Genomic DNA, 26,527 nt, shown 5'->3' with positions numbered 1-26,527 from the left:
TTTCTTCCTTCATGGTTTAGTTCGGCTGTTGCTGCTCCATGGGCCCTCAGATACCAACACAACCAAATACAGCTTTACTACTCTTCCTTCGGCACAGTGGATGGCCTACAGCGGACTTCAGCAGGGTATGTTAATGAGGCTTTTTCTGTTGTTTCTTCCATTTACGTCTGGAATTGAAATGGAATCGTGGAATTGGAATCATCAAGCTGCAGTCATTTTGTCAGGTTTAGTGCCGAAACAGTTGGTAATTTAGTCAGTCATCAGCTCTGAAACAGGACAATTTGTTGCTTTTTTTTTAATGTTTCTATCAATACGAGCTGCATATATTTTGATTCTGTACTTTTAACGCAACAAAATGAGCAACTGTGACCTTTAAAGGCTTTTATTTTTTGGAATGGACACTAGAAAGCATGGGAAATTCTGGCAAAATCAAACAAGTATAGACGTCTCTGGTTGTGATCTTGGTAATCAAATTACTTCCATACGTTACAATGAAGATAACTGAAGTCCAGCCTTGGTTAGATGATATATTTTCTCTTTAAAGGTTCCTTTTATTTGTTTTCTGTTATTATTGAACTAAATTTTGCACCTGCCACTGCACTTTAGAGTAATATTGAGCAGTTTGTCAGGTTTAGTTGAAACAGTTTAATGACCAGCCAGGTCACATTGAAAGCTGATCAGGCTCACATTGTGACTGAATGCAGAAAAATCATTAGCAAGCCTAGCAACAGCTCAAGAAGTAGTATTGCTCCAAACAAGTAGGATGCCACTCAATGATGGCCCGACGATCCCTGACCCATCACTACACTCACCAGTGGTTCCTAGCACATCTCTGGGGGTCATCAGGTGGAAACCTCCCTTCAACGGTGTTTCTGCTGTTTAGTCCCACAACACCTCCAGGAGGCTAGGATGAACTCTGGTGTCCCAGATTCACCCCACTAGTGCCAGTTCACACTGCTCCTACACAATCCAAACAGCACCGCCACATTCAGCTGACCCAGGCCCATTTAGGAAATGCTCCAGCTAGGGACCAGATGCTACCAGTTAGCTAATGCAAGATGCTGAATACCTAGTGCCAAGTGCTACAAAGTGACAAAGAAACTATACCTATAGACTCTCCAAATCTGCTAGTGCTAACTCTAAATGCTAATGCTAGCTGCTAGACCCCTACCCTGTCCAAAGATAATTCACCACTGACAAAGAAACAATACAAGCCAGCTCACCAAACTTGGTAGTGCTACATGCTAATGCTAACAGCTAACTGCTAAAATACTTCAGCCAAGCTCACCACAGACAGAGACTATACAAGCAGACTTCATCTAAAATGCATGTACCAATTGCTAACTGCTAATTTCTAATGCTATCTAAAAGAAAAAAAACAAACAAAAAACAACAGTTCAAGTAGTAAACAGTAATGTTAGCCTAGGAATCGAAAATAAAATAGAGCCCATATAGCTTTATTGATTTCCTTGACTGAGGACACATCATGTTCTTTCAGCCAGCCATATATATATATATATATATATATATATATATATATATATATATATATATATACATATGTATATATATATATATATATATATACGTGTGTATATATATATATATACTACTACTACTACTAATTGCAGATTGTAAATTAGTAAAACTATAAATTTAAAATCATTTCTAGACCATGACAAGTTGTTTGGATCCTAAAGTAAAATATTAGATTGTTCATTGTTCTTTTGTCGCTTTGTGTCTCATTTTTGTAATATGTTGTCTTGTTTTTGTTGTTTTTTATCTGGCTTGTCGTTTGTCTCATGTTTTTGTCATTTTGTTTCTCGTTTTTGTCGCTTTGTGTTTCCTTTCCGTCTCGCTTGTGTTTTTTTGTCCCGTTTTTGTCATTTTGTGTTTTGCTGTATTCATTGTTTTGCGTGCTGTTTTGTTTTATTTTGTGTCGTTTGTCTAAATTTTTTTATGTTTTGCGTCTCATTTTCGCAATATTTTGTCTTCTTTTTGTTGTTTTTGTTGTTTTTTTTCATCTGACTTTTGTCGTTTTGGTCATATAATAAACACCGTTCCAGTCCACTAGAGATCAAACTGGGCTGAATGTGGAACCTGGACTAAAATGAGTTGGACACCTCTCACTAAACCTTCTTCCAGGTGTCTGGAGGACAGAGTGGCTCAGTCCCAGGGACAGCTCTTCTTCATGAAGACAGTGTCGCTGGTCGAGCAGGAGGACGAGGGGAGAAAGCAGAGCAGGTCCAGAAAAGAGGACGTGTGTCTGAACAGGCAGGAAGAGGAGGAGCTTAAAGTGGACTCCCATGTTGTGATTCGCTATCACAGGGGCCCGGTCCTGGTGGGACAGCCAATCAGGGTTTCTGTAAATTTGAGAGCTAATTTCACTGCTCAGTTTGTCGTCATCAGGTAATCATTACGTAACATTTATTTTTCATGTTTTTTAAAATGCTGTCTTCAGTCAATGAGGACCAGTGAACTCTTGTGTGTCTTCAGTCTGAAGGTGAAGAGGGGCTTGGTGTCAATCGTGGCCCGGAGAACTCTAACCTCCGACCTGTGGGCAGTGACCCTGGAGAGAAGCCAAGACTCCGAACACGACGTGGTTTCCATCGTCTGCCACAAACACAGCATGCTGAAGCAATCTCCTGAGTAGGTCAACAGATCAACCATTACAGGTGTCCCTCTTTTTAAGGCTGCATGTCATGTCCTACAGTTTCAGGACATGTGCAGTGTGTTTTTTCTGCTAAATGACTGAAGGTTCTAATTGTAGTGCACATGGTACTGTCCTGTAGATGGCCCCCTATAGTCATGTAGCAGGCCAGTCTTTAATGTTGTTAATTTTACAGCATTGTTTTTCATTTTTGTGTCATTTAAGAGGGAAATTGTAGAATTAAATGCTTCCTGGTGTTTAGGACTATTACACCATGTGAGGACATGACTGCAAAATGTGTCTGATTAGTCTCCCAAGAAGTAGGAAGTAGAATGTAAGGCTATAAGGAAGTCATTGCAGTTACCTGAACTGCCGTACACCGTACACCTATAAACTGAAAAGTCTTTTCCAAAACAACTTCAAACCTTGAGAAGGCAAGAGATCAAACAAGTGTTGGACATGACACCGGCCTTCAGCTGCTGTGGACATGACTGGAGAGAAGGACAGAAGTGCCACAACTTTTAAAAACTGGTGAATTCTCTAAAAGCCTTTAGTTTGTCCAGAGTCTTCAGTTGAGAAACCATACGGCTTCATCTGCCCCATAAGTGCCAGTCCTGTTTGAACACAACTCATAATTATGGTCTACTTTGGTGTCAGGACAAAGCATGAATTCCAGTTACAACTTAGTTCAGGTGCAGAGAAGGTTTTTCAAGAGGTTCTATCAAACTACTATTGGAAGTGGCCTTACTCATGGAACCAAGATAGTTAAGATGAACTCTTTGTGGACTGTGGATTGAATGCTAATGTAGCAGCAGCTCAGTCTGGCCTCTGTTTTCCTGCAGTCCCACTGTCCTCCAGCAGGTGGTGTGTCTGTCCGTCGATGGATTGAGGCGGAGCTTTGGCGTGGCCATGACGGTGTCTGCCAGCTGGTGGGTGGAGTACTCTGGGCGTAGTAACCCCCCATCTTCACACAGGACGGCAACGAGCATCTTTTCTTTCACTGATCGACACATCTATGGCATTGCTCCCGTCACAGAGGTACTTTATTCTGTCCAGTCTTTAAAGAGCCACATAATATCATCCAGTCTTTCTGATTGTGTCTTCTCTGATTGTCTGTTCTCAGAGTAACACCATCATCAACACAGCCATACTGACCAACCAGCCGGTGTCGCTGCCTGTGATGGTTCTGGCTGTAGGCGACGATGAGAAGGTGTCCGATGTTACCTCTGCAGTCACCTGCCGTTCGACCAACGAGAACACTATCAAGGTGCGACACATAAGATCTGTCCAGTACACTAGTCAGGTTTATTACCAGAGAAAGATCTTTGTCCTGTGCAGTTTCAGTCTGACTACTAGTGTTTTCCTCAGTTCAGTGCCTTTCAGTCTTCGTCACTAGATTTCAAGTAATTTTGGACAATTTTCTTGTCATTTTGGACAATTTTTGAGTCATTTTGGACACGTTTCGAGTCATTTTGGACAAGTTTCGAATAATTTTGGACAATTTTCGAGCCATTTTGGACAATTTTTGAGTAATTTTGGAAATTTTCTAGTCATTCTAGACAATTTTCAAGTCATTTTGGACAAGTTTTGAATAATTTTGGACAATTTTCGAGCCATTTTGGACAATTTTCGAGTCATTATGGACAATTTTCAAGTCACTTTGGAGAAGTTTTGAGTCATTCTGGACAATTTAGAGTCATTTTGGACAAGTTTCAAATCATTTTGGACAATTTTCAAGTCATTTTAGACAAGTTTCAAATCACTTTGGACAATTTTTGTATCTTTGGAATAATACTTGTGTTATTGAGGACAAATTTCACGTCATTCTGGACTAATTTTCTGTAATTATGGATCATTTTCAAGTCATTCTGCACGGGTCTATATATAATTGCGTCATTTTTTGTATCATAGTTGACATATTTGCTGTTTACAGGCTTAAAATCAACATGACCGCCTACAACAAAACACTCCATGGCATGGTGTGAGCGCTGTCACTGAAAAAGAATGGAAACACCCTCAGAGACACTAAGAGGATTATAAATATTGTTTTTAATTAATGACTGCTTCTGAAGTCAGTAACGAACAAGCACTCATCTGTAGCTCCGTGCTAAAGTGCTAAAAGCTTTTTTAAGCTTTAATCAAACAAGAAGCAGAAACCAATACTTTCATACTGGACCGTCTTCTAGATGACAGAGATTACTCACATCTTGTTATCATGGATATATATATATATATAGTACTGTTGCTGGATAAACCTCTTGAAATTGATTTTTCTGTCACAGGGGGAGCATGCTAAATTGTAAACCCCCACCAGTTGAAATAAACGACCAGCGAGTTCCAGTCTGTCAGAGGTTACTTCCTCTTACCAGAAACTTTTCTTGCCCATTGCCCATTCTCTCTCTAGACCAGGGGTGTCCAACTCATTCTAGTCCAGGTTCCACATCCAGTCCAGTTTGATCTCCAGTGGACCGGACCAGTTTCTACCATATGATCAAAATGACAAAAGTCAGATAAAAAAAGACAAAAAACAACAAAAAAAGACAAACTATTGTGAAAATGAGACGCAAAACATCAAAAAAATTAGACAAACGACACAGAATAAAACAAAACAGCATGCAAAACAAAATGTCAAAAATCAGAATCAAAATGACAAAAAATTTGACAAACGACATGAAACAAATCAAAAAAGAAAATTAGACAAACAAGTTATAAAGTGACAAAAAAAATGGATAAATGACAAAAACGAGACAAAAAACACAAAACGGCACGCAAAACAACGAGTAAAGCAAAACACAAAATGACAAAAACAGGACAAAAACCACAAGCGAGACGAAAAGGAAATACAAAACAACAAAAGCAAGACACAAAATGACAAAAACATGAGACGAAAGTCAGACAAAAAACAATAAAAACAAGACAAAATATTACAAAAATGAGACACAAAACCTAGAAATGATTTTAAATTTATAGTTTTACTAATTTACAATCTGCAGTTAATGTTTTTCTCTGGAATTTTTACACTTTGAGGGCCGGATTGGACCCTCTGGAGGACCGCTTTTGGCCCGCGGGCCACATGTTGGGCACCCCTGGTCTATACTGTTTGGTTTGGGCCTTAATATGCAAATCATATAAGGCTTTGGCACTCCATAAATAACCACCTCTCTCTTCCTCGTAGGTGTCCAGTGATTGCTCCACCCTCTTTGTGGACGGCAGTGAGTCCGGGCTGGGGAACACCTGTGCAGTGGTGGAGTTCGTTCTGGGCATGCTCCGTGGGTCTGTTTGTCTGGAAGTGTGGGCTCCATCGGTGCCTCTTCAAGTGTCCTTAGCGGATCCTGTTCTCAATGCCATCGATGGCTGGAACCTCTTCACAGAAAACGGGTACAGAACAACCTTCACTCTGCTCTATGGTCTCTTTAATGCTGCAACAACGTTGTGTGTATTTGTTTTTTGTCTCGTTTTTGTCGTTTGTCTATTTTTTTGTCGCTTTGTAACTTTTTGTCTAATTTTTGTCTCTTTTTTGTTTTGTTTCATATCGTGTGTAATTTTTGTTCATTTTGTGTCTCATTTGTAATATTTTGTCTTGTTTTTTGTTGTTTATTGTCTGACTTTTGTCTCATGTTTTTCTCATTTTGTTTATCATTTTTGTCATTTATCTATTTTTTCGTCGTTTTGTAATTTTTTTGTCAAATTTTTTGTTTTGTTTTGTGTCGTCTGTCAAATTTTTTTATCATTTTCTTTTTTTGTCTGACATTCGTCTCATGTTTTTATTGTTTTGTGTTTCCTTTAGTCTCGCTTGTGTTTTTTGTCTTATTTTGTCATTTTGTTTTACTTTATTCGTTATTTTGTGTGCAGTTTTTGTCATTTTGTGTTTTTTTGTCTCGTTTTTGTCGTTTGTCCATTTTTTGTCACTGTAATTTTTTTGTCTAATTTTTTGTTTTATTTCGTGTTGTTTGTCAAATTTTTTTGTCATTTTGTGTCTCATTGTAATATTTTGTCTTGTTTTTGTTTTTTGTGTTTTTTGTCTGACTTTCATCTCATATTTTTGTCATTTTGTTTCTTGTTTTTGTCATTTTGTGTTTCCTTTTTGTTTCGCTTGTGTTTTTTGTCATATTTTTGTCATTTTGTGTTTTGCTTTATGCGTTGTTTTGCATGCCGTTTTGTGTTTTTTGTCTCGTTTTTGTCGTTTATCCATTTTTTTGTAACTTTGTAACTTTTTTGTCTATTTTTTTGTCTCTTTTTTGTTTTGTTTCGTGTCCTTTGTCAAATTTTTTGTCGTTTTGTTTCCTTTTTGTGGTTTTTGTCTATCTTATACTGTTTATCCATTTTTTTGTCGCTTTGTTTGTTCTTAAAAATTTAAATATAACACACGTACTTAATTACTGTAATTAGCAGCAAATTTCACAGAACTTTCTTAGAATGTCCTGTAATTTGCAAGTATTTGTTTTAGTAGATTATTAGAAGCTTTCTGAGAAATTACCTGGAAAATACAGAACATCCAAGTAAAATATGACCAGTCACTGTTTAACAAGATGAACCACTCTGTTACGATATTAGTTACACGTTCTTAAATGTAATCTCAGCCTACTATGATATTATCCTAAATGAACGTTCTTCTGAAGGTCTTTACCTCCTGATGTGTTCTCAGGTGTGTTCCGGTCTATCAGCGCTCCTCCGTCCAGGTTCTGACTCAGTTCACAGCTCAGGACTCCAACAGTAAGTCCATCCATCTCCTGGGCTCATCCGATTGGTTTGTTGATGTCACAGAGCTGGTCCATGACTGGCTCAGAGTAGAAGACTCCCAAGTGGCTGCCCTTGGCTATCACAACACCGTGATTGGCTTACGACCAGGAAAGACGTCGCTGCATGTAGATGAGCTGCACATCTTCCACTTCTTCATCAGTTCCTAACTTTTATATCTTCTCTTTCTGAGCATCTTCTCTCTGCGTCCTCCTCAGATCATCTCTGAGCAGTGGGACGGTGTCCTCGGCAGGTGTGACATCACTGTCACCCCTGATGCCGTTGTCCCCGGCGACTTGCATGTCCAGGTGGTCAGCGGTCTGGGCATGTCGGTCACGGCCGGCTCCGCCCACCCGTCCATCATCACAGCGACAGTGACGGCTTTCAACATCCTGTACCATCATCAGCAGGTATCGCTTCATCACACAGTGGAAAGTCTTTGTCAAAGCAGGCGTTGAAATTATAGTAAAAGTAAAGTTAATGTGACGTTCACCGTGATGGCTGACATGGTAAAGCAGAATTTAGTGTGTTAATGCACTGAAGCACACGAACAATGTTGTTATGGGGTTATTAGTTTGTCATTGCATAAGCACTAAAGCACACTAATAAATGGATCTGGGAAATAAACCGAGCACATTAAGGAGTGATGTGCTATTACTGACTGCATTTACTGCTGATATGTGCAGTGACTGATTTGGTATTATTTTTATAATGTTTAAAATTAATGGGAACCTAAAGGAAACAAGACTCAACTTTGCTGAACATGCTCACCTTAAAAATATAAAGATTTACCATCCACACACCTATGTCAAATTAAAGCCTTAAAATACTCCCAAAGGCTTTGATCTTCTATTGTATGACTTTTCCTTTGCTAAAAATGTTCTTAGTTTTGTAGATATGTGCCCTCAAGCTGAAGTATTTTTTTGCTTTTTGAAGTTTTTTCAGTGTGTCATGTGACCAGCTAGACAGTAGAGCAGTGGTTTTTGGTAATAAAAAAAACGCTTCCAACTTAATCAAAAACACAAATTAGTCTCCATATGTAAATAACTGGTATCGAAATGTTCTCACGGTGTTTAAATCTAGCTCAAATGAGCTTTTGTATTTTTGATTTAAATCTTAACTGATATGAAACTCACTGTCAAGCTCTCAGAAAGTGCAGGCAGATTTTCCTGAGTAACTCGGTCAGTTGATGAATTTCAGACATGTTAAAACATGTTGAGGATCCTGTAGTGGACTTGGTTAAGTTGGTCCAGTCAGAGAAAATTTATTCTAACATCATAATGTCTAACTTTACTTAGTGTGATATCTGCTGATGTAACCTAGTAAGCCACTCCCCTACGTTCTGCTGCTTTGTGGGAGAATAGAGCTGTAGCTTATCCTGCCAGGATGGTAAAAGTCGGCCTGAATGGTGTCAGGGCCGTTCTCATGCACGAGTGGAGGAGCTCACTGGTGAGTCTGGAATCATATTTTGTCTGAGTTGCTGTTGGTCTGTACTACGAAGCCAGATTAGTGGGTTAGCTCAGGGGTCCCCAACCACTGGACCGTGGACCAGTACCGGTCCGTGGATCATTTGGTACACGGCCACACAGAAAGAATAAAAACATGCATTGTCATTTTATTTACATTAGTCTGCCACATATCTTATTTTAAAAAATGACAGCTTCCTCCTGCGTGCATCTTTCATGCAATGGTTAGCCCACAAGCTAACCTTAGCAAAAATGAGTAAAAAACTAATTTTGCTGAAGAGCTTCTTTGAAAAGGAGCAAAGACCCAACAATGAGACAGCAAAAGACTCCAAGAATGCCACCAAAAATAAAGCAGCATTTAAAAAAAAATACCAAGAGTCCTACTTAAATTACGGGTTCCTCGCAACAGGTGATGCTCCAAGTCCACTCTGTTTAATATGTAGCGACAGGCGATCCAACAAAGCCTTAAAACCTTCAAAGCTGCTTTGACACATGGAGACCAAGCACCCTCCATTAAAAGACAATCCTTTGGAGTTTTTATTAAAGAACAAAATGTGAACAGGAAGGACAAAAGCAACTACGAAGGCCACCACTTCTTCAACTGTGTCTGCACTGACAGCATCATTCTTAGTAGCTAGCTGCATTGCTAAAGCTACAGTAAGGTGAACACAGGGATTATTTTCCATGTTTCAAACATTAGCAGGGATGTTGGAAGAGACTGAGCCAGGGTGTAGTGGCTAAAAATGGAGTAGCTTATTGAAAATATAATTTAATATGATTTGAGTTTCATTTTTATATGATGAAGTTTGATTATGTGTGTACATGTTGATGAAAAAGGCGTAGTTGCCCTTTAATGTCTCAAGCGTAGATGCAGATGTTTGTTTACGTTTCGTTTTACGACAGTTCTGTCTGTGCTTGATAGAGAAGCATACAGTTTTCTTACCTGCGTCCAGCAAGAATTACAAGTATCTTAGCCAGCCGCATTTTTCCTGTCTGTGGAATTATATTTTGGAGAACAAAATAAACCGGAGAGTTTATATTTTTTCTTTAATCATGACGTGTCCGGAGTGGATCTGTGGGATCGTGTAGCTGAGCTAACTGCGAGCATTGCATGTGGAAATACTTTCTTGCTAACGAGACTCAGTGTAAGTCAATGCAGATTCTCACAGAAGATAAACCTCTTCATTAGTAAGAAAACTCGCTCGACGTTGGACAAGGAACCGTCGGAGAGGTTTGTGGAAAGTGGAGCACGGATTCAAGATTGAACGGAGCTCGTCTCGGCCGCTGTGTGACTGTCGGAGCGCAACCGGGACCCGTCTAATTTCTGGAAGGACCGATCGCGTCTATGATGTCCGGAACGGGAATGGAGGAGACGGTAGGGCTGAACGTGGAAAAGAACAAGAGAGTTGTTAAGTCAACACAGAAAGGATTAGAACATAATCTGCAATTGAGAATATCCTCAAGAAAAGCTATATTGGGCCAGCTCACTGAGAAGAGGAGTGAATTGCATGCTTTAATGGATGATGATGCAAATGTGGAAAACATAAAAGGTGAACTGTTGACCAAATATGAAGGACTGATTAACAAGCTCAGTGAAATAAATGTGCATGTTAAAGACCTGTTTTGCCAGATAGGATGTGAAGAGAACATGAACACAGATCAAAGGGATTGGTATGAGCCAAGAATTTCTCAGCACCTAAACTTTGTGAAAGATGTGAATGTATGGATACAGGCGGCTAAGCTGCGCCAAGAGGAATCTAAGAGGATCTCTGATGAGCTAAAGCCTGAAGATAGTGTGTCTGTCACATCCAAGAAATCCAAAAGGTCTAAGTGTGTCAGCTCTGCTTCAACATCGTCAGCTCATTCTGAGCGCTTAAAGATTGAGCTGGAAAGAGCTGCGCTGTTAGCCAAGACGGCGGCATTGAAAAGAAAGCAGGCTTTAGAAGAACAAGAGCTACAGCTCAAGGCCGAAAAGGAAGAGTTGGAGCTACAAGCCGGGCTTGCTGCAGCTGATGCTCGATTGGCTGTATTAAGACAATATGAAGGTTCAGAAGTGTCAAGCAGAACCAAGGGAAGTAAAGTGGATGTTTTAACGTCTGCTCCATTGAAGCACGTCAGCCACAGTGAGGGTGGTGTAGTCAGCGGTGGCAGTCAGCATAGCCACGTAGGGAGAAGAGATGCAGGTGACCACATGATACAAGCCCCTGTATACTCTGTGGACAATTTTGTTCCTCCAGATAACTTGGTTACTGTCATGCAACGCCAAAATTACATTACAGAAAGCCTCATAAAGCAACAGAAGCTTTCTACCTTGCCACCTCAGAACATTCCTGTTTTTAAGGGAGATCCAACAGAATATTGTCTCTTCATAAGAGCGTTCGAACATGGCGTAGAGAGCAAGACTGAAGATTGTAAGGATCGTCTTTACTATCTAGAACAACATACGAATGGACAGCCTAATAACATTGTGCGCAGCTGCTTTCACATGGACCCAGAACAGGGCTATTGGGAAGCCAAGAGGCTTCTGAGAGAACGTTTTGGAGATAAATACAAGATTTCCATGGCTTACCTGGACAAGGCTTTAAACTGGCCTGTGATAAAGACAGACGATGCCAAGGCACTCGATTCATATGCTCTCTTTCTCACGAGCTGCTGCAATGTGATGTCAGAACTTGAGTATTTAGAGGAGATGGAAAATGCTGCCAACATGCGCGCGATCGTCGCAAAGCTTCCCTACAGACTGAGAGAAAGATTCAGGAGTGTCGCCATAGATATTCAGAAAAGGCAGGATCGCCGCACAAAGTTCAAAGATGTAGTAGCTTTCATCAACGCGCAGGCGGAAATGGCATCACATCCTGTTTTCGGTGAAATCCCAGGACAAACAAGACGCCAGTCAGACAGTAAGACAGAAAGGTCAAGTGGAAAGAAGAATGTCACAATACTAGCCACCGAAATCAGACCTCAGAAATCTGAGAAAGGCGCTGACATTGGAAACAAGAAAACACAGGAGAAACGAACACAAGTGAACAAGGCCTTCAACAAACCCTGTATTTTCTGCCAGGGAGACCATATTATGGAACAGTGCAAAAGGTTGCAAAGAATGTTGCATAAAGAAAAGTTGGAGTTCCTCAAGAGCAAAGGACTTTGCTTCAGTTGTCTTACAGCAGGACACATGAGTAAGGTCTGTGAAGAGAAGAAGAGCTGTCAGATATGTTCTGCAACACATCCTACGCTCCTACATATAAAACAGAAACCCAAAAACTTACCAAAGGAAGAGGCTTCAGAGGGGGATTCTGAGAGCGAATCTCAGAGGGAGGAGCAAACTGTGGTCAGCGGATTCGTGGATGCAGGAGACACAAGCTCCCAGACTGGGGCTGGGGGTACGGATAGTATCCTCGCCATCGTCCCTGTGAGAGTAAAGGCAAAGAAAGGCAGCAAGGTGCTGACTTGTTATGCGTTCTTGGATCCAGGGAGCAACGCTTCTTTCTGCACTAACAAGTTGGCCAACGACCTTCACCTGCAAGGAAAGAATGTAAACATTCTGCTCACTACAATGGGAGAACAAAAGGCAGTATCCTGCAAAGCTGTACCAGACCTCGAAGTGAGCAGCCTCGAGGACGATAACTTCATTGAGCTTACGGAGGTTTTCGCTCAAAAGGCTATCCCTGTGAGTAAAGAGAACATCCCAACTCAAGAGGATGTGGATAAGTGGCCACATCTGCGAGGTGTACAAATTCCTTTGATCAACGCAGACGTCGGTCTTCTGATTGGAACCAATGTAGTAAAGGCCTTAGAACCAGAGGAGGTAATCCGCAGCGTCAAAGATGGGCCGTATGCAGTACGCACAGCGCTGGGATGGACCATAAACGGACCGCTGCGTGAGAACATTAGACGCCGGACAAAACATGGCTACCCACTGATCAAAACGAATCGCATCTCTGTGGCTCGACTGGAAGAATTATGGACTCAGCAATTCAAGTGTGATTTTCCTGAGAATGCTCAAGGAGAGTGTTTGGAGATGTCAAAGGATGATCAGCTGTTCATGGACAGAGTTTCTGAATCAGCCAAGCTGGTCGACGGCCACTACTCTATTGGTTTGCCACTGAAGAACAATGATGTGAAAATGCCCAACAACAAAGTAGTGGCAGAACAACGAGCACTCAACTTGAAGAAGAAGCTTCAAAGAAATCAGACATTCAAGGAAGACTATGTTAACTTCATGAACAAAGTGATCAACATGGGCTACGCCGTTAAAGTACCAGATGAAGAATTAAACCGGAGCGATGGAAAGGTGTGGTTTATCCCGCATCACGGTGTCTACCACCCTAAGAAACAGAAAATAAGGGTGGTGTTCGACTGTGGAGTCTCGTACCAAGGAGCCACACTCAACGGACAATTGTTGCAAGGCCCGGACTTAACAAGCAGTCTGATAGGTGTCTTAACAAGGTTCCGTCTGGAACAGGTTGCAGTAATGGCAGATGTGGAATCAATGTTCCACCAAGTCCAAGTCCCACCAGAGGATGCCGACCTTGTCAGGTTCCTGTGGTGGCCAGAAGGCGACGTCTCCCAAGAGCTGCAAGAATATAGGATGCAGGTTCACTTATTTGGCGCCACCTCTTCCCCAAGCTGCGCCAGCTATGCATTGAAAAGATGTGCTGAAGATAATAAGGACAGGTTTGACGCAGTTGCAGTTGACACAGTCTTACATAATTTCTATGTTGATGATTGTTTGAAATCAGTTGCCTCTGAACAAGAAGCAGTCAAGCTACATCAAGACTTGACGGCCATCTGTCAAGCCGGAGGATTCAGGCTGACAAAATGGATGACAAACAGCCAGAACGTGTTGTCAAGCATTCCACCAGAGGACAGGGCAACAGAAGTTAAAGACCTGGATCTTGATCAAGACGCACTCCCCATCGAGAGGGCTTTGGGAGTACAGTGGTGTATCCAGTCGGATGAGTTCAAGTTCCACGTTAACATCCAACTGAAGCCTCTCACCCGAAGGGGAATCTTGTCAATGATGAGTTCAATTTATGACCCATTGGGTATGTTGTCTCCTGTCATACTACTTGCCAGAAACATCCTGCAAGAACTGTGCAGACTGAGAACAGGATGGGACGATGCTGTGCCAGATCATCTTGGACAACAATGGTCAAGGTGGATGGAAGAGCTTCAGCATCTCACAGACTTTGGATTGGAAAGGTGCTTCAAGCCACCAGAGTTCGGAGCCACAGTGGAGGCTCAACTACATCACTTTAGTGATGCAAGCGAAACAGGCTATGGTACTGTCACATACCTAGTCCAAAAGAGTATCAGCAATCAAATACACTGCTCATTTGTCTTGGGAAAGGCAAGGGTTGCCCCACTGAAGTCCACAACTATCCCACGGTTGGAGCTGACGGCGGCTGCCTTAGCTGTGAAGGTGGATGTTATGCTAAAGAAAGAGCTGCAGCTACCACTTAGAGAGTCCAAGTTTTGGACAGATAGCACGGCCGTACTCAAGTATATAGCGAATGTGAAGCTATCCTGAACACTAGGCCTCTTACCACGCCTTCAAATGATATCGACGATCTGGAAGCTCTCACCCCACAGCACTTGTTGCTATTGAAGACTCAACCCGACTTACCACCGGGACTCTTCAAGAAGGACGATATCTATGTACGTAGAAGATGGAGGCAAGTCCAGTATATGAGCGACCTATTCTGGAAGCGCTGGACCAAGGAGTATTTGCCTCAACTACAGGCAAGACAAAAATGGAACTATCCATCACGAAACTTCATCCCAGGAGACGTAGTCTTGATCGTCGACGACTCAGCACCTAGGGGATCCTGGCTGATGGGAAGGATCATCAAAACTATTGAGGATGAGCATGGAATGGTCCGCAAGGTCCGAGTCAAGACAAAGACTAATGAGCTTGAGAGACCAATAACGAAGCTCTGCTTACTTCAAGAAGCAACATGAGACTGTTTCTATAGACTGTTATTTAGTACTACTCAGATGAAAGATGTTCAGATAAGTTGTAATTGTTTCTACTCTAGAAAGCAATTAGGGGCTGGGTATGTAGTGGCAAAAAATGGAGTAGCTTATTGAAAATATACTTTAATATGATTTGAGTTTCATTTTTATATGATGAAGTTTGATTATGTGTGTACATGTTGATGAAAAAGGCGTAGTTGCCCTTTAATGTCTCAAGCGTAGATGCAGATGTTTGTTTACGTTTCGTTTTACGACAGTTCTGTCTGTGCTTGATAGAGAAGCATACAGTTTTCTTACCTGCGTCCAGCAAGAATTACAAGTATCTTAGCCAGCCGCATTTTTCCTGTCTGTGGAATTATATTTTGGAGAACAAAATAAACCGGAGAGTTTATATTTTTTCTTTAATCATGACGTGTCCGGAGTGGATCTGTGGGATCGTGTAGCTGAGCTAACTGCGAGCATTGCATGTGGAAATACTTTCTTGCTAACGAGACTCAGTGTAAGTCAATGCAGATTCTCACAGAAGATAAACCTCTTCACAGGGCCTTCCTTCACCCAGCTGGTGCACCATCACCTATCTCAGCTTTCAGAAGAGTTTCAGAGTTACTTCCCAACCCGAAAAGACCCTGAACTGGGAAGGAATGGATCCATGACCTTTTTGTGATCAAGCCAGCTGCTAGAAGATCATCTGTTTGACATCACTAATGATGGTGTCCTTAAACATATTTTTGAGACAACTTCAAGTCTCACTACATTCTGGATTAAAATCCTGAGATCACCATGAAACCTAGCTCCCATTTTCAACATCCGGTCTTTGTGAAGCGTTTTTTTCTGTAGTGACAGCAACCAAAACAACATTACAAAGTAGACTGGACATAAGAAACGTACTTCAGGTGTCGTTGTCTCCCATCACCGCCTGATGGGACCGTCTAGTTGCAGGGAAAGTTCAGTAACATACAGCCGAAGGTGTTTACAGATAAAACATTTTCCTGCAGCTCACAATCTGTATCGCTCATAAGTAATCACCAGAAAAATCTTTGGTTAAAGGGAGACGCTTCTTCTAGCTGATTTAAATCAGAAACCTTGAACGTACTCCCGTGACCAGGTTATCTCCACAGCATCAGTTACCATGGAGATCTACCAAAGTAAACAGAGAACCACCTTCATGATGCTGAAAACTCTGACTTTGGACTCAACATACCTGCTAACCTGCTAATGTCACTTCGTAGTACAGCCCTCTATCTGTTGAACTAATTGGACATGTTGGCTAATGAATTTTGTTCTGCATCTGGCTTCCATTTTCTCCCTCTGGCCTCTAACTGTCTTGAGCCAATCACAGCTCTCCTCTTCTCTTTAACCAATCAGCAGCATTGTCTTTCTAGTCAATCAGAGGCTGTATCTTGATAGCAAAGCAAGGTTCTCTTGCTTTAGCCAATCAGAGGAGTTCATTTTCTCCTGCCAGTCAGTTTCTCCCTTGTGCTTCCCAATTAAAAGAGAGAAAGGAAAAAACACCTCCTCTGGAGTCTAGAGTCTTTTTTTCTTTGGAGGTCTTGTCCTCATGTCCTACCTACATCCAGAACACTGCTTATGATGCAATGTCTCTCCAGTCTAACCGCCAAAACACTTTGTTCCAGCGTGCTCATCTTCAACAGTAAGCTTTGTTCTCTACTTTTGTACAGTCTTTCCTTATTTACATTAGACTTCTGCATTAGTTGAATAAGGACTCACTCTGTCTCTGGTCCTCTCAGTCAGTATAGGCTACCATTGCTGTACTTTCCTCTTTGTTGCCAGTGTTTTCCCAAAACCACTCAACTTTCAACCATTCCATCACTACTCTTGTCCAATGAGCTCCTCGCTCTCATCTTCTACTTCTCCTACATCTCCAACTCCACTCCATGTTTTTGATTCTCACATGGGTCTAATTACCAAAACACTTGATAAAAACTGACAAAGTAGATGTGGGAGTTTAGGTTGGAAGGTACGTCTGTCAGATGGTAACACCGATATCTGAAGGAAAGCTCAAGGAGAACAGAAACCTGATCAAGTTGAACATGGATGGTTGCTGTCTGGAAAATACAGAGGCTTCTGAATAAAATATAATGAATTTGGTCAGAGAAACAGGTGAAATGGTTGCTTTTCCATGTTGTGTCTCTGCAGGAGGCGTCCATCAGTGTTTGGCTCCAGTTCAGTGATGATACCGCCTCCCTGCTCTCCACCTTCAGCGACCTGCCATTCGTCCTCCATCTCTCCTCGCTAGCGGAGACTGTGGTTGCCGTGGCGCCCAGCCCCGTCCAACGCATCTTCGCCCAGGGTGACGGAGGCGGGCCTTTACTGCGAGCAGAACTTTTGGTTTCTGCCTGTGCTGATCTTACTTCCAACTCCATCCACGAGGGCAACAGGGAGTGGGCAAACGTCAAAGGGAACGGAGGCACCAGGAAGCTGGCCAGTGGATCAGGCTGGATAAGAGTCAATCTAGATCTTGGATTTAAGCAGCCAGGAGGAAAGAAGGATGAGGAAGAGTTTGAGGTGAACATTTCAGACAAGCTGGTTGAAGCATACAGTAACATCTACACATCAGGTGAGAATGAAAATGGAAATGTGAGTTATGACTACTATGACAAAATCAGTCAGAGGATGACTAGAAGGAAGTGGAACGAGGTGGGCAGCAGAGAGATGGTCAGTCAGACCATTCTGGAAAGAGCTGTGCTGATGCCCAAACTAGAGGAGGACACGAAGTACTCGTCCCCAAGCCAGGAGAAAGACGAGGAGAGGGGAACGGAGGAGGACGGAGAGGGAGCTGAAGACCTGGAGGTGGGTTTAGGTGCTGTCCTCTCCCTGCTCTGCCTGTCTGCTGCCCTCTTCCTGGCGAACTGTCTGCCATGCATCTTACGGGACCGGACAAGACGGACCAGGACAGGGGAGGACAGGGAGGGACAACTGGGAGGGAGTTCAACAGAAGACAAGGGGGAAGGTAAGAAGAGACAGGGAGACGACTGGGAGGAAGTAGAGATGAAGAACAGAGAAGGTGAAGACGAGCTAAATAAGAAGCAGGAGGGGACTGACAAAGAAGATGTTACAGAAGTAGAGATCGTTTGCTGTTAGACCCGAAAGAACAATGTCCACATTACAATCTCTGTTCTCTGTGATACAACAGGAGAAAAAACAGCATGAAACTTTGTTCTACTGTTGGAACACAAAGGTTTCAACTCTTCCATTAAACCCTGTCAGTAGGACTGGTGGATCAATGAGGCCTTTCCTGTTACTAGGCAGAACTGCAGATCAGAGTTGTCTGTTTTCACTCCAACATGGCAGTTGAAAAACATCATGCATAAATGAACGAATTTGGATGAAGTTTTCAGAGAAGGTCAGAAATGATTCAAGGACCAAGTGATTAGATTCTGGCAGTGACGTGGCTTATAGCCTGGATTCACTGATTTAACAAAAAAAATTGTTCAAAATTACTTAAAATTTGCCCAAAATAACTGAAAATTTTGCTGAATGACTCAGAGTTGTCCAAAATGAGAAAATAATTGTCCACAATGACTAAAAAGTTTACAAAATGATTCAAATTTATCCAAAATGACTCAAAATTTGTCTAAAATGACAAAAAATGTCCAAAATGACTCAAAATTGTGCAAAATGACTCAGATTTTACCAAAATAAATAAAAATTTTCCAAAATGACAAAAAATTGGTCTAAAATGACTAAGAATTGGTTCAAAATTACTCAAATTTGTCCAAAATGATGAAATAATTGTCCAAAATGACTTAAAATTTGTTTAAAATTACAAAAAAATTCCAAAAATGACAAAAAAAATTCAAAAATGACAAAAAAATTGGTCCAAAAATGACCAAGAATTGGTTCAAAATGACTCAAATTTTGCCCAAAATGTCTAAAAATTTTCCAAAATGACAAAAAATTGGTCCAATTTGACTAAGAATTGGTCCAAAATTACTCAACATTGATCCACGGATTAGTTAAAGATTTCTGTATCATTGCCACATAGTGGCACAGTGTCACTGTAACCATGACAACAAGTGAGCACTACATCAGCTGCTTGCTGATGATCACATGATTGTAATCCGACTACAAATCCACCGCTGAAGACCAATGTTCATAAACCTGTAACTGTGAATAATTCCTACTTTTTAAAAAAATTAACAGTTTGAAGACATATTAAAGTCATTTTGGACCCATTTTTAGTCATTTTTTTAAACCCTTCTCAGCCATCCTAGACCATTAACTCATCTTGGACAGATTTTGAATCGTTAAGGAGGATTTTTTGAGCAAGTTCTGGACTAATTTGAGTCATTTCTAGTCATTTTTGCACATATCTCGTGTCATTTTGACAACATTTAGGGAACACGTTTATTTTATGAGGTCAAACTAGAGTCATTGTGGATATGTTTTTATTGTTTTTAGTCATTTTTTGGAAGTCTTCTAAGCCATCCGAGATGTTTAACTCATTTTGGAATGATTGTGAAAAGGAAAATAGGATTGTTTTGAACAAGTTCTGGACAAATTTCTAATAATATTGGACAAATGTGGAGATTTGTTAAAGATTTCTGTATCATTGCCAGATAGCGGCATGGAGTCACTGTAACCATGACAACAATTTAACACTACATCAGCTGATTGTGATCCTACTACAAATCCACCACTGAGGACTTACCCGGACTTATCCATCAGAAATGATATAAGGAACAACTGCTTAAATTGTGGGGGTGTTTCTGAGTCCCATCAATTCCCCTCGCCTGCTACATATTTAGGTCACGTGATGTGGTATCCGTACATAACGTACACATGCATAACACACGCCTGTGCTCAGGTCATTGTGTTTGTGGGTACATCTGTGGACACATTCTATAGTGCTGTGATTTCTGATCATCAATAACTAATAAAAAAAAATGCTGCATTTCTGACATATGGGGGAATGAGCAGCCTTGGAGGAGGATTGTGCTTTCTAAGGGCTTTTCTTGTTTCTTGTTTTAAAAGAAACATGATTAAAGAAGCATGTTGTGCTCTCAGCCTGTCCAATACAAACTGTTCAGACATGTTCATCAGACTACCAGGTAAAGTTCAACTTGTCCAGGTACATTCAGTTTCAGCACTAGAATGGCAGCAGAAGAAACAACAAAGCAACTCCGTTTTTCATTTTTAATCCCATCCATCCAACACAGAAACAAGAGAAATCCTTTTTTCAGCTGTTTATCTGTCTAATCCAAGTGTAACTAGAATGATTCTGTTAATGGTGAGAAAATAACCCTTTTTATTTTCCCATTCAGTTGTCTGTTAACTCTCAGTCTATAGCAGAGCAGTTCAGTTCGTCAGTAAGTATCTGGCTCTTGTAGACATGCAGTTAGTCAGCAGCACCAAACAGCTTTTCAGCTTGTATCTTGACGTATGAAATGAAGGAAGTCTGATCTTGATATTGATTCAGCTCTGAGTAGAAGGTCAGCCCACATGTGAAAATTAAACAGTTAAACTGTCCAGTTTCATTTTGGTTTCTGGTTTCTGTTTCTCTCGGTCATACAAAAATACATATAATTTTTTTGTTTCTACTACAACACAGCTGAAATAGGACAGACCTAAATGACAACATTGCTCTTACAAAGCTGGGTTCTGGGATGTTAACCAGTGATGTAGCTTTAATCATGTTCAGCTTTAACCCTCCTGCTGTCTTCATTTATGGGCACCAAAAAATATTGCTTCCTTGTCTGAAAAAAATCCAAAAATTCAACAAAAAATTCCCCAAATTTCTGAAAATTTGCAAAACCTTCAGGAAGAAAACTCCAATAATTCCTTAAAAGTTGCCCTTAAAAGTTTTATATATATAAAAACAACACATTAAGAGAAATGACATTCTGCTTCACCGAACTAAGCTTTTTGGGTCAACATACATGTACCAAATAATACTGATCCCTGTGGGATCAATAAAGGTTTAATCTATCTATCTATCTATCTATCTATCTATCTATCTATCTATCTATCTATCTATCTATCTATCTATCTATCTATCTATCTATCTATCTATGTTAAACAATTACTTTCCGTTTCGAAACCGTATGCTTAACCTTGAAAAATTGTACATAAAATTTGCCATTTTTTTGGTTTTGTTTCTTGTTTAACTTCAATTCAATTCAATTTTATTTATATAGCGCCAATTACAGTCAAATTGTCTCGAGACACTTTACAGAACCCATATGCCTGACCCCCAGAGCAAGCCAAAAGGCGACAGTGGCAAGGAAAACACCCTTTTAACAGGGAAAAAAACCTCGAGCAGAACCCGGCTCTAATGTGGGGGAACCATCTGCTGCTGGCCGGGCGGGTTGAGAGGGACAGAAGAGGTAGAAAGGTAGAGATAGAGGGATGGAGGTAGAGATAGAGGTAGAGGGATAGAGATAGAGAGGTAGAGATAGAGGGGTAGAGGTAGAGGTAGAGAGGTGGGGGGACAAGGACCATAAAACACACAGTATAATACATGCATGATAAGACAGATGATACATGCAAAGTACAACTAACATGGAAACTAATTATAGTTTACTGCTATGGTGTACAGCTCTGACATTAAATATACTACATATATAGCTGGTGGTAAATTCAAAAATATGTAGATGAGCAAATCAAGTATAGTAAGGGCAATGCAGAGTAGATTGGTGGAAATGGGCAGCTGGAGGTGGGAGAACAACCACACATCTGAAGCATCCAGCTCTGGGACCAGGGACACTCGGAGAAAGGACACAGAAAGAAACAGAGTGAGTGTAATGCAATAATGGTATATATAGTAAATACATAGGTAGTTAGAGAAGGGCTCAGTGCATCAAGAGAGGTTCCCCAGCAGCCTAGGCCTATAGCAGCATAACTAGGGGCAAACTAAAGGGACGTCAAGAGGGGAAGTCAGTTGTGCAAATGAAAACACCAGCTCACCCCGTCAGGGTCACCCAGTCAGCCCTAACTATAAGCTTTGTCGAAAAGGAAGGTTTTAAGCCTGGCCTTAAAAGTAGAGAGGGTGTCCGCCTCCCGAACCCAAACTGGGAGCTGGTTCCACAGGAGAGGTGCCTGATAACTGAAGGCTCTGCCTCCCATTCTACTTTTAGAGATTCTAGGAACAACAAGTAAGCCTGCAGTCTGAGAGCGAAGAGTTCTGCTAGGGTAATATGGTACTATCAGATCTTTAAGATATGATGGAGATTGGTTGTTAAGAGCTTTATATGTCAGAAGAAGGATTTTGAATTCTATTCTAGATTTAACAGGAAGCCAATGAAGAGAAACCAATATAGGAGAAATATGATCTCTCTTGCTAACTCCCGTCAGTACTCTGGCTGCAGCGTTTTGGATCAGCTGTAGATGTTTCAGAGAGCTATTGGGACAACCTGATAATAAGGAATTACAGTAGTCAAGCCTAGAAGTAACAAATGCATGGACTAGTTTTTCTGCATCACTCTGAGACAGGATGTTCCTGATTTTCACAATATTTCTCAGGTGGAAAAAGGAAGTCCTACAGATTTGTTTTATGTGCGAGTTAAAGGACATGTCCTGGTCAAAGATAACACCGAGGTTCCTCACAGTAGTACTGGAGGCCAATGTAATGCCATCCAGAGTAACTATATGCTTTGAAAGCAATTCTCTAAGATGTTTGGGGCCAAATACAATGACTTCAGTCTTGTCTGAATTTAGTAGTAAGAAATTATAGGTCATCCAGGTCTTTATGTCCTTAAGACAATCTTGCAGTCTAGCTAGCTGATTAGTTTCATTTGGCTTCATAGATAAATACAATTGAGTGTCGTCAGCATAACAATGGAAATTAATACAGTGCTTCCTAATAATGTTGCCTAAGGGAAGCATGTATAATGTGAACAGTATTGGTCCTAAGACAGAACCCTGAGGAACTCCATGATTAGCCCTAGTATGCTCAGAAGAGTCATTGTTGACATGCACAAACTGGAACCTGTCTGATAAGTAGGATTTAAACCAGTCCAGTGCTGTCCCTTTAATGCCAATAGAATGTTCTAGTCGCTGTAATAAAAGTTTGTGGTCGATTGTATCGAATGCTGCACTAAGGTCCAATAAAATAAGTATAGAGACCAGTCCATTATCTGACGCTATGAGAAGGTCATTAGTTACTTTCACCAGAGCTGTTTCTGTGCTATGATGCACTCTGAAGCCTGACTGAAACTCTTCAAACAGGCTATTCCTTTGTAAATGTTCATATAATTGATTTGCAACTGTTCTTTCCAGAATTTTAGAGAGAAATGGGAGGTTGGAAATTGGTCTATAGTTGGCTAAAACATCTGGATCTAGAGTGGGCTTTTTAAGTAAAGGTTTGATTACAGCAACCTTAAAAGCCTGTGGTACATAACCTGTTACTAGAGAGAGATTAATCAGATCTAACATTGAGGAATTAATTAAAGGTAAAGCCTCCTTGAACAGTCTAGTTGGGATAGGATCTAAAAGACATGTTGATGGTTTGGATGTAGAAACTATTGAAATGAGTTCAGAGAGATGTATGGGGGTGAAAAATTCTAAATATCCATCTGGTCTTACAGCCAATTCTAAAGTATCTGTACTCGATGATACATCTGTGACATTTGCAGGAAGGGCCAGATTAATTTTTTCTCTAATCGTAATAATTTTATTTGTAAAGAAGCTCATGAAGTTGTTACCGCTCAAAGCTAAAGGAATACAAGTTTCAACAGAGCTCTGACTCTTTGTCAGCCTGGCTACAGTGCTGAAGAGAAACCTGGGGTTGTTCTTGTTTTCCTCTATTAAAGATGAATAATATGTTGTCCTGGCATTACGAAGAGCTTTTTTATAAATTACTAGACTTTTTTTCCAAGCTACATAAACTTCCTCTAAATTAGTGGAGTACCACTTCCTTTCCAGCTTTCGGGACGCCTGCTTTAAAGTCCGCAGCTGGGAATTATACCAAGGACCAGGTCCTCTCTGAGATAGAACTTTCTTTTTTACAGGTGCAACACTATCAAGTGTTGTACGCAGTGAGGCTGCAGCATTATTAACAATATAATCCACTTCTGTGGGGGTAAAATTATAATATTTCCCTTCCATTATATCAGTAAGTGGTGCTGGACTAAATAGAGAGGGTATTATTTCCTTGAATTTAGTCACCGAATTGTGAGACAGACATCTACTGTAATGATATTTATTCTTAACTCCTATACAATCTATTGTTGTAAATTGAAATGTTATCATAAAATGGTCAGAAAGAAGAGGGTTCCGGGAAAATACTGTTAACTGTTTGATTTCTATGCCATAAGTCAGAACGAGGTCAAGGGTATGATTAAAACTATGAGTTGGTTTATTTACATGTTGAGAAAACCCAATTGAGTCTAATATTGAATTAAAAGCAGTCGTAAGGCTGTCACTGTCCACGTCAACATGAATGTTGAAGTCACCCACAATAATGACTTTATCTGAGCTGAGCACTAAATCAGATAAAAAGTCTGAGAATTGAGATAAAAACTCAGAGTAAGGAGCAGGAGGACGATATACAACAACAAATAAAACTGGTTTCTGAGCTTTTAAATCTGGATGAGAGAGACTGAGAGTAAGATTTTCAAATGAACTGTAACTAGGTTTAGGTCTCTGGTTCATTTTTAAGGTAGAGAGGTAAATTGCTGCCACTCCTCCTCCTCGGCCCGTGATTCGAGGAACATGACAGTTAGTATGACTAGTAGGAGTTGATTCATTTAGACTAACATATTCTTCCTGCTGCAACCAGGTTTCAGTCAAACAGAACAAATCAATCTGGTTATCAGTTATCAAATCATTTACTAACAGAGATTTAGACGAGAGAGATCTAATATTTAACAGACCACATTTAATTGTCCTGTTTCTTCGCTCAGTTGAAATAGTGGTATTAATTTTAATTAGATTTTTATGGTTACTATGTCTTTTGTTTAGTTTTGATTTGCTTAATTTATTGAATTTTGGTGGTCGGGGGACAGACAGTCTCAATAAAGCTAAGTGATTTACTGGAGGGTGACAGCTGAGAGGAAACTGCAGAGAGGTGTGGAAGACTACAACTCTGCATCCTGGTCTGAACTCTGGGTTGCCATGCTTTAGGAGTTCTAATAAAATCAGCCATATTTGTAGAAATGAGAGCTGCACCAGCCAACGTGGGATGGATGCCGTCTCTCCTAATCAGACCAGGTTTTCCCCAGAAAGAGCTCCAATTGTCTATAAAGCCAACGTCGTTTGCAGTACACCACGTAGACGACCAGCGGCGAAACGATGCCATACGGCTAAACATATCATCACTTGTCAGATCAGGCAGGGGTCCAGAGAAAACTACGGAGTCCGACATGGTTTTGGCAAAGTTACACACCGATGCCACACTAACTTTGGTGACCTCCGATTGGCGTAACCGGGTGTCATTACCGCCGACATGAATAACAATCTTACTGTATTTACGATTATCTTTAGCCAGCAGTTTCAAATTTGCTTCTATGTCGCCCGCTCTGGCTCCTGGGAGGCATTTTACTATGGTCGCTGGTGTCGCTAGCTTCACGTTTCTGACTACGGAGCTGCCAATGATCAGAGCTGGTTTCTCAGCGGGTGTGTCATTGAGTGAGGAAAAACGATTAGAAACGTGAAGCGGTTTGTGGTGTGCCGGGACAGCGGGCTTGAGCTTAGGACTACGTTTCCTACGAACTGTCACCCAGCTACCCTGACTTCCCGGCTGCTCGGGAGCTGCTAGGGTACGGCTAGCAGAAGCTACACTAGCAGCTATATTATTGCGGTCCGCACCGGCTAAGGGAGCCTGGCTAACAGCTAGCGGGGTGTTTTCCATGGTGCGGAGCCGCGCTTCCAATTCAGAGAGCCTTGCCTCCAAAGCTACAAACAGACTGCATTTATTACAGGTATCATTATCACTAAAGGAGGCAGAGGAGTAACTAAACATGTGACACACTGAGCAGGAAAGAGAAGGAGAGGAAGAGGGAGAAGCCATGCTAACTGCTAAGTGCTAGGCTAGCGGACAGAGATAACAGATTAACTTAGAATTAAGTACTGAGAGGGTGTGTGAAGAAAACGAGTGTATGTTACGATTCAAATATTACCGCTACACACAGATTTAATGAATATCAAATTAGATGGAGTGGATAAGCTACAACAGTCACAGAACACAACACAGCGCTACAACAGGAAGTGACGCAATACGCCCACCGTAACGTCAGACGTCAGCAGGGAGAAACCAACCGATCTTCACTTCACTTCAGTGTTTGAATTAAAACGTGATGTGTGTAGTGTGTGTGTGTGTGTGTGTGTGTGTGTGTGTGTGAAGTGCTTTCCTGTTTAACGGCCACCTGGTTCTGAAAAAGGTTCACTGAAGATCAGCTGTTTAACATCAGATAAAGGCAGTCATGTGTGAGTAATAATCACACTCAGAATACTAAGAAGTACAGTCATATCAACTGTCCAGTCTTCCTTACATGTGAAGAACCCAACTATTATGATATAAAACTGTCAAGATAGCAGCTTTTGTCTCAAATGAAAACATCCTTGATTAGTAGGTTGCTTTTTTTTTTTTTTTTTTTTTTTTTTTAAATAAAATGAAGAAATTCCACCCGGAGAGTGAAGCAGTATGGTAGCAGCAGCAGATCCAGTCTCCTGGGTCAACAGTGAGGAGAGTGTTTTAAGGTCTGAAATCTGTCCCCAGCATAAAGTAGGTGAAGACGAG

At 41.0% G+C, this 26,527-nt stretch overlaps 1 protein-coding gene across 1 annotated transcript in view; it reads left to right on the top strand.

Moving 5' to 3' along the window:
• The window catches only part of tmem132a (transmembrane protein 132A), a 35,291-nt gene extending 14,964 nt beyond the window's left edge, over positions 1 to 20,327 (top strand). The window contains exons 6-14 of the mRNA XM_035948521.2: positions 21 to 125; positions 2,146 to 2,409; positions 2,497 to 2,649; positions 3,493 to 3,688; positions 3,774 to 3,917; positions 5,826 to 6,028; positions 7,296 to 7,515; positions 7,606 to 7,797; positions 16,987 to 20,327. Of these exons, the coding sequence (XP_035804414.2) occupies positions 21 to 125; positions 2,146 to 2,409; positions 2,497 to 2,649; positions 3,493 to 3,688; positions 3,774 to 3,917; positions 5,826 to 6,028; positions 7,296 to 7,515; positions 7,606 to 7,797; positions 16,987 to 17,931 (2,422 nt within the window). The 3' untranslated portion in view covers positions 17,932 to 20,327. The remainder of the gene's footprint in view (positions 1 to 20; positions 126 to 2,145; positions 2,410 to 2,496; positions 2,650 to 3,492; positions 3,689 to 3,773; positions 3,918 to 5,825; positions 6,029 to 7,295; positions 7,516 to 7,605; positions 7,798 to 16,986) is intronic.
• The last annotated feature ends 6,200 nt before the right edge of the window (positions 20,328 to 26,527 follow it).

This window comes from Amphiprion ocellaris, chromosome 4 (genome assembly GCF_022539595.1).
Source record: "Amphiprion ocellaris isolate individual 3 ecotype Okinawa chromosome 4, ASM2253959v1, whole genome shotgun sequence".
Taxonomy (NCBI): domain Eukaryota; kingdom Metazoa; phylum Chordata; class Actinopteri; family Pomacentridae; genus Amphiprion; species Amphiprion ocellaris.
Note: the sequence above shows the minus strand (reverse complement) of the source record. Positions and strands in the feature narration are given on the sequence as shown.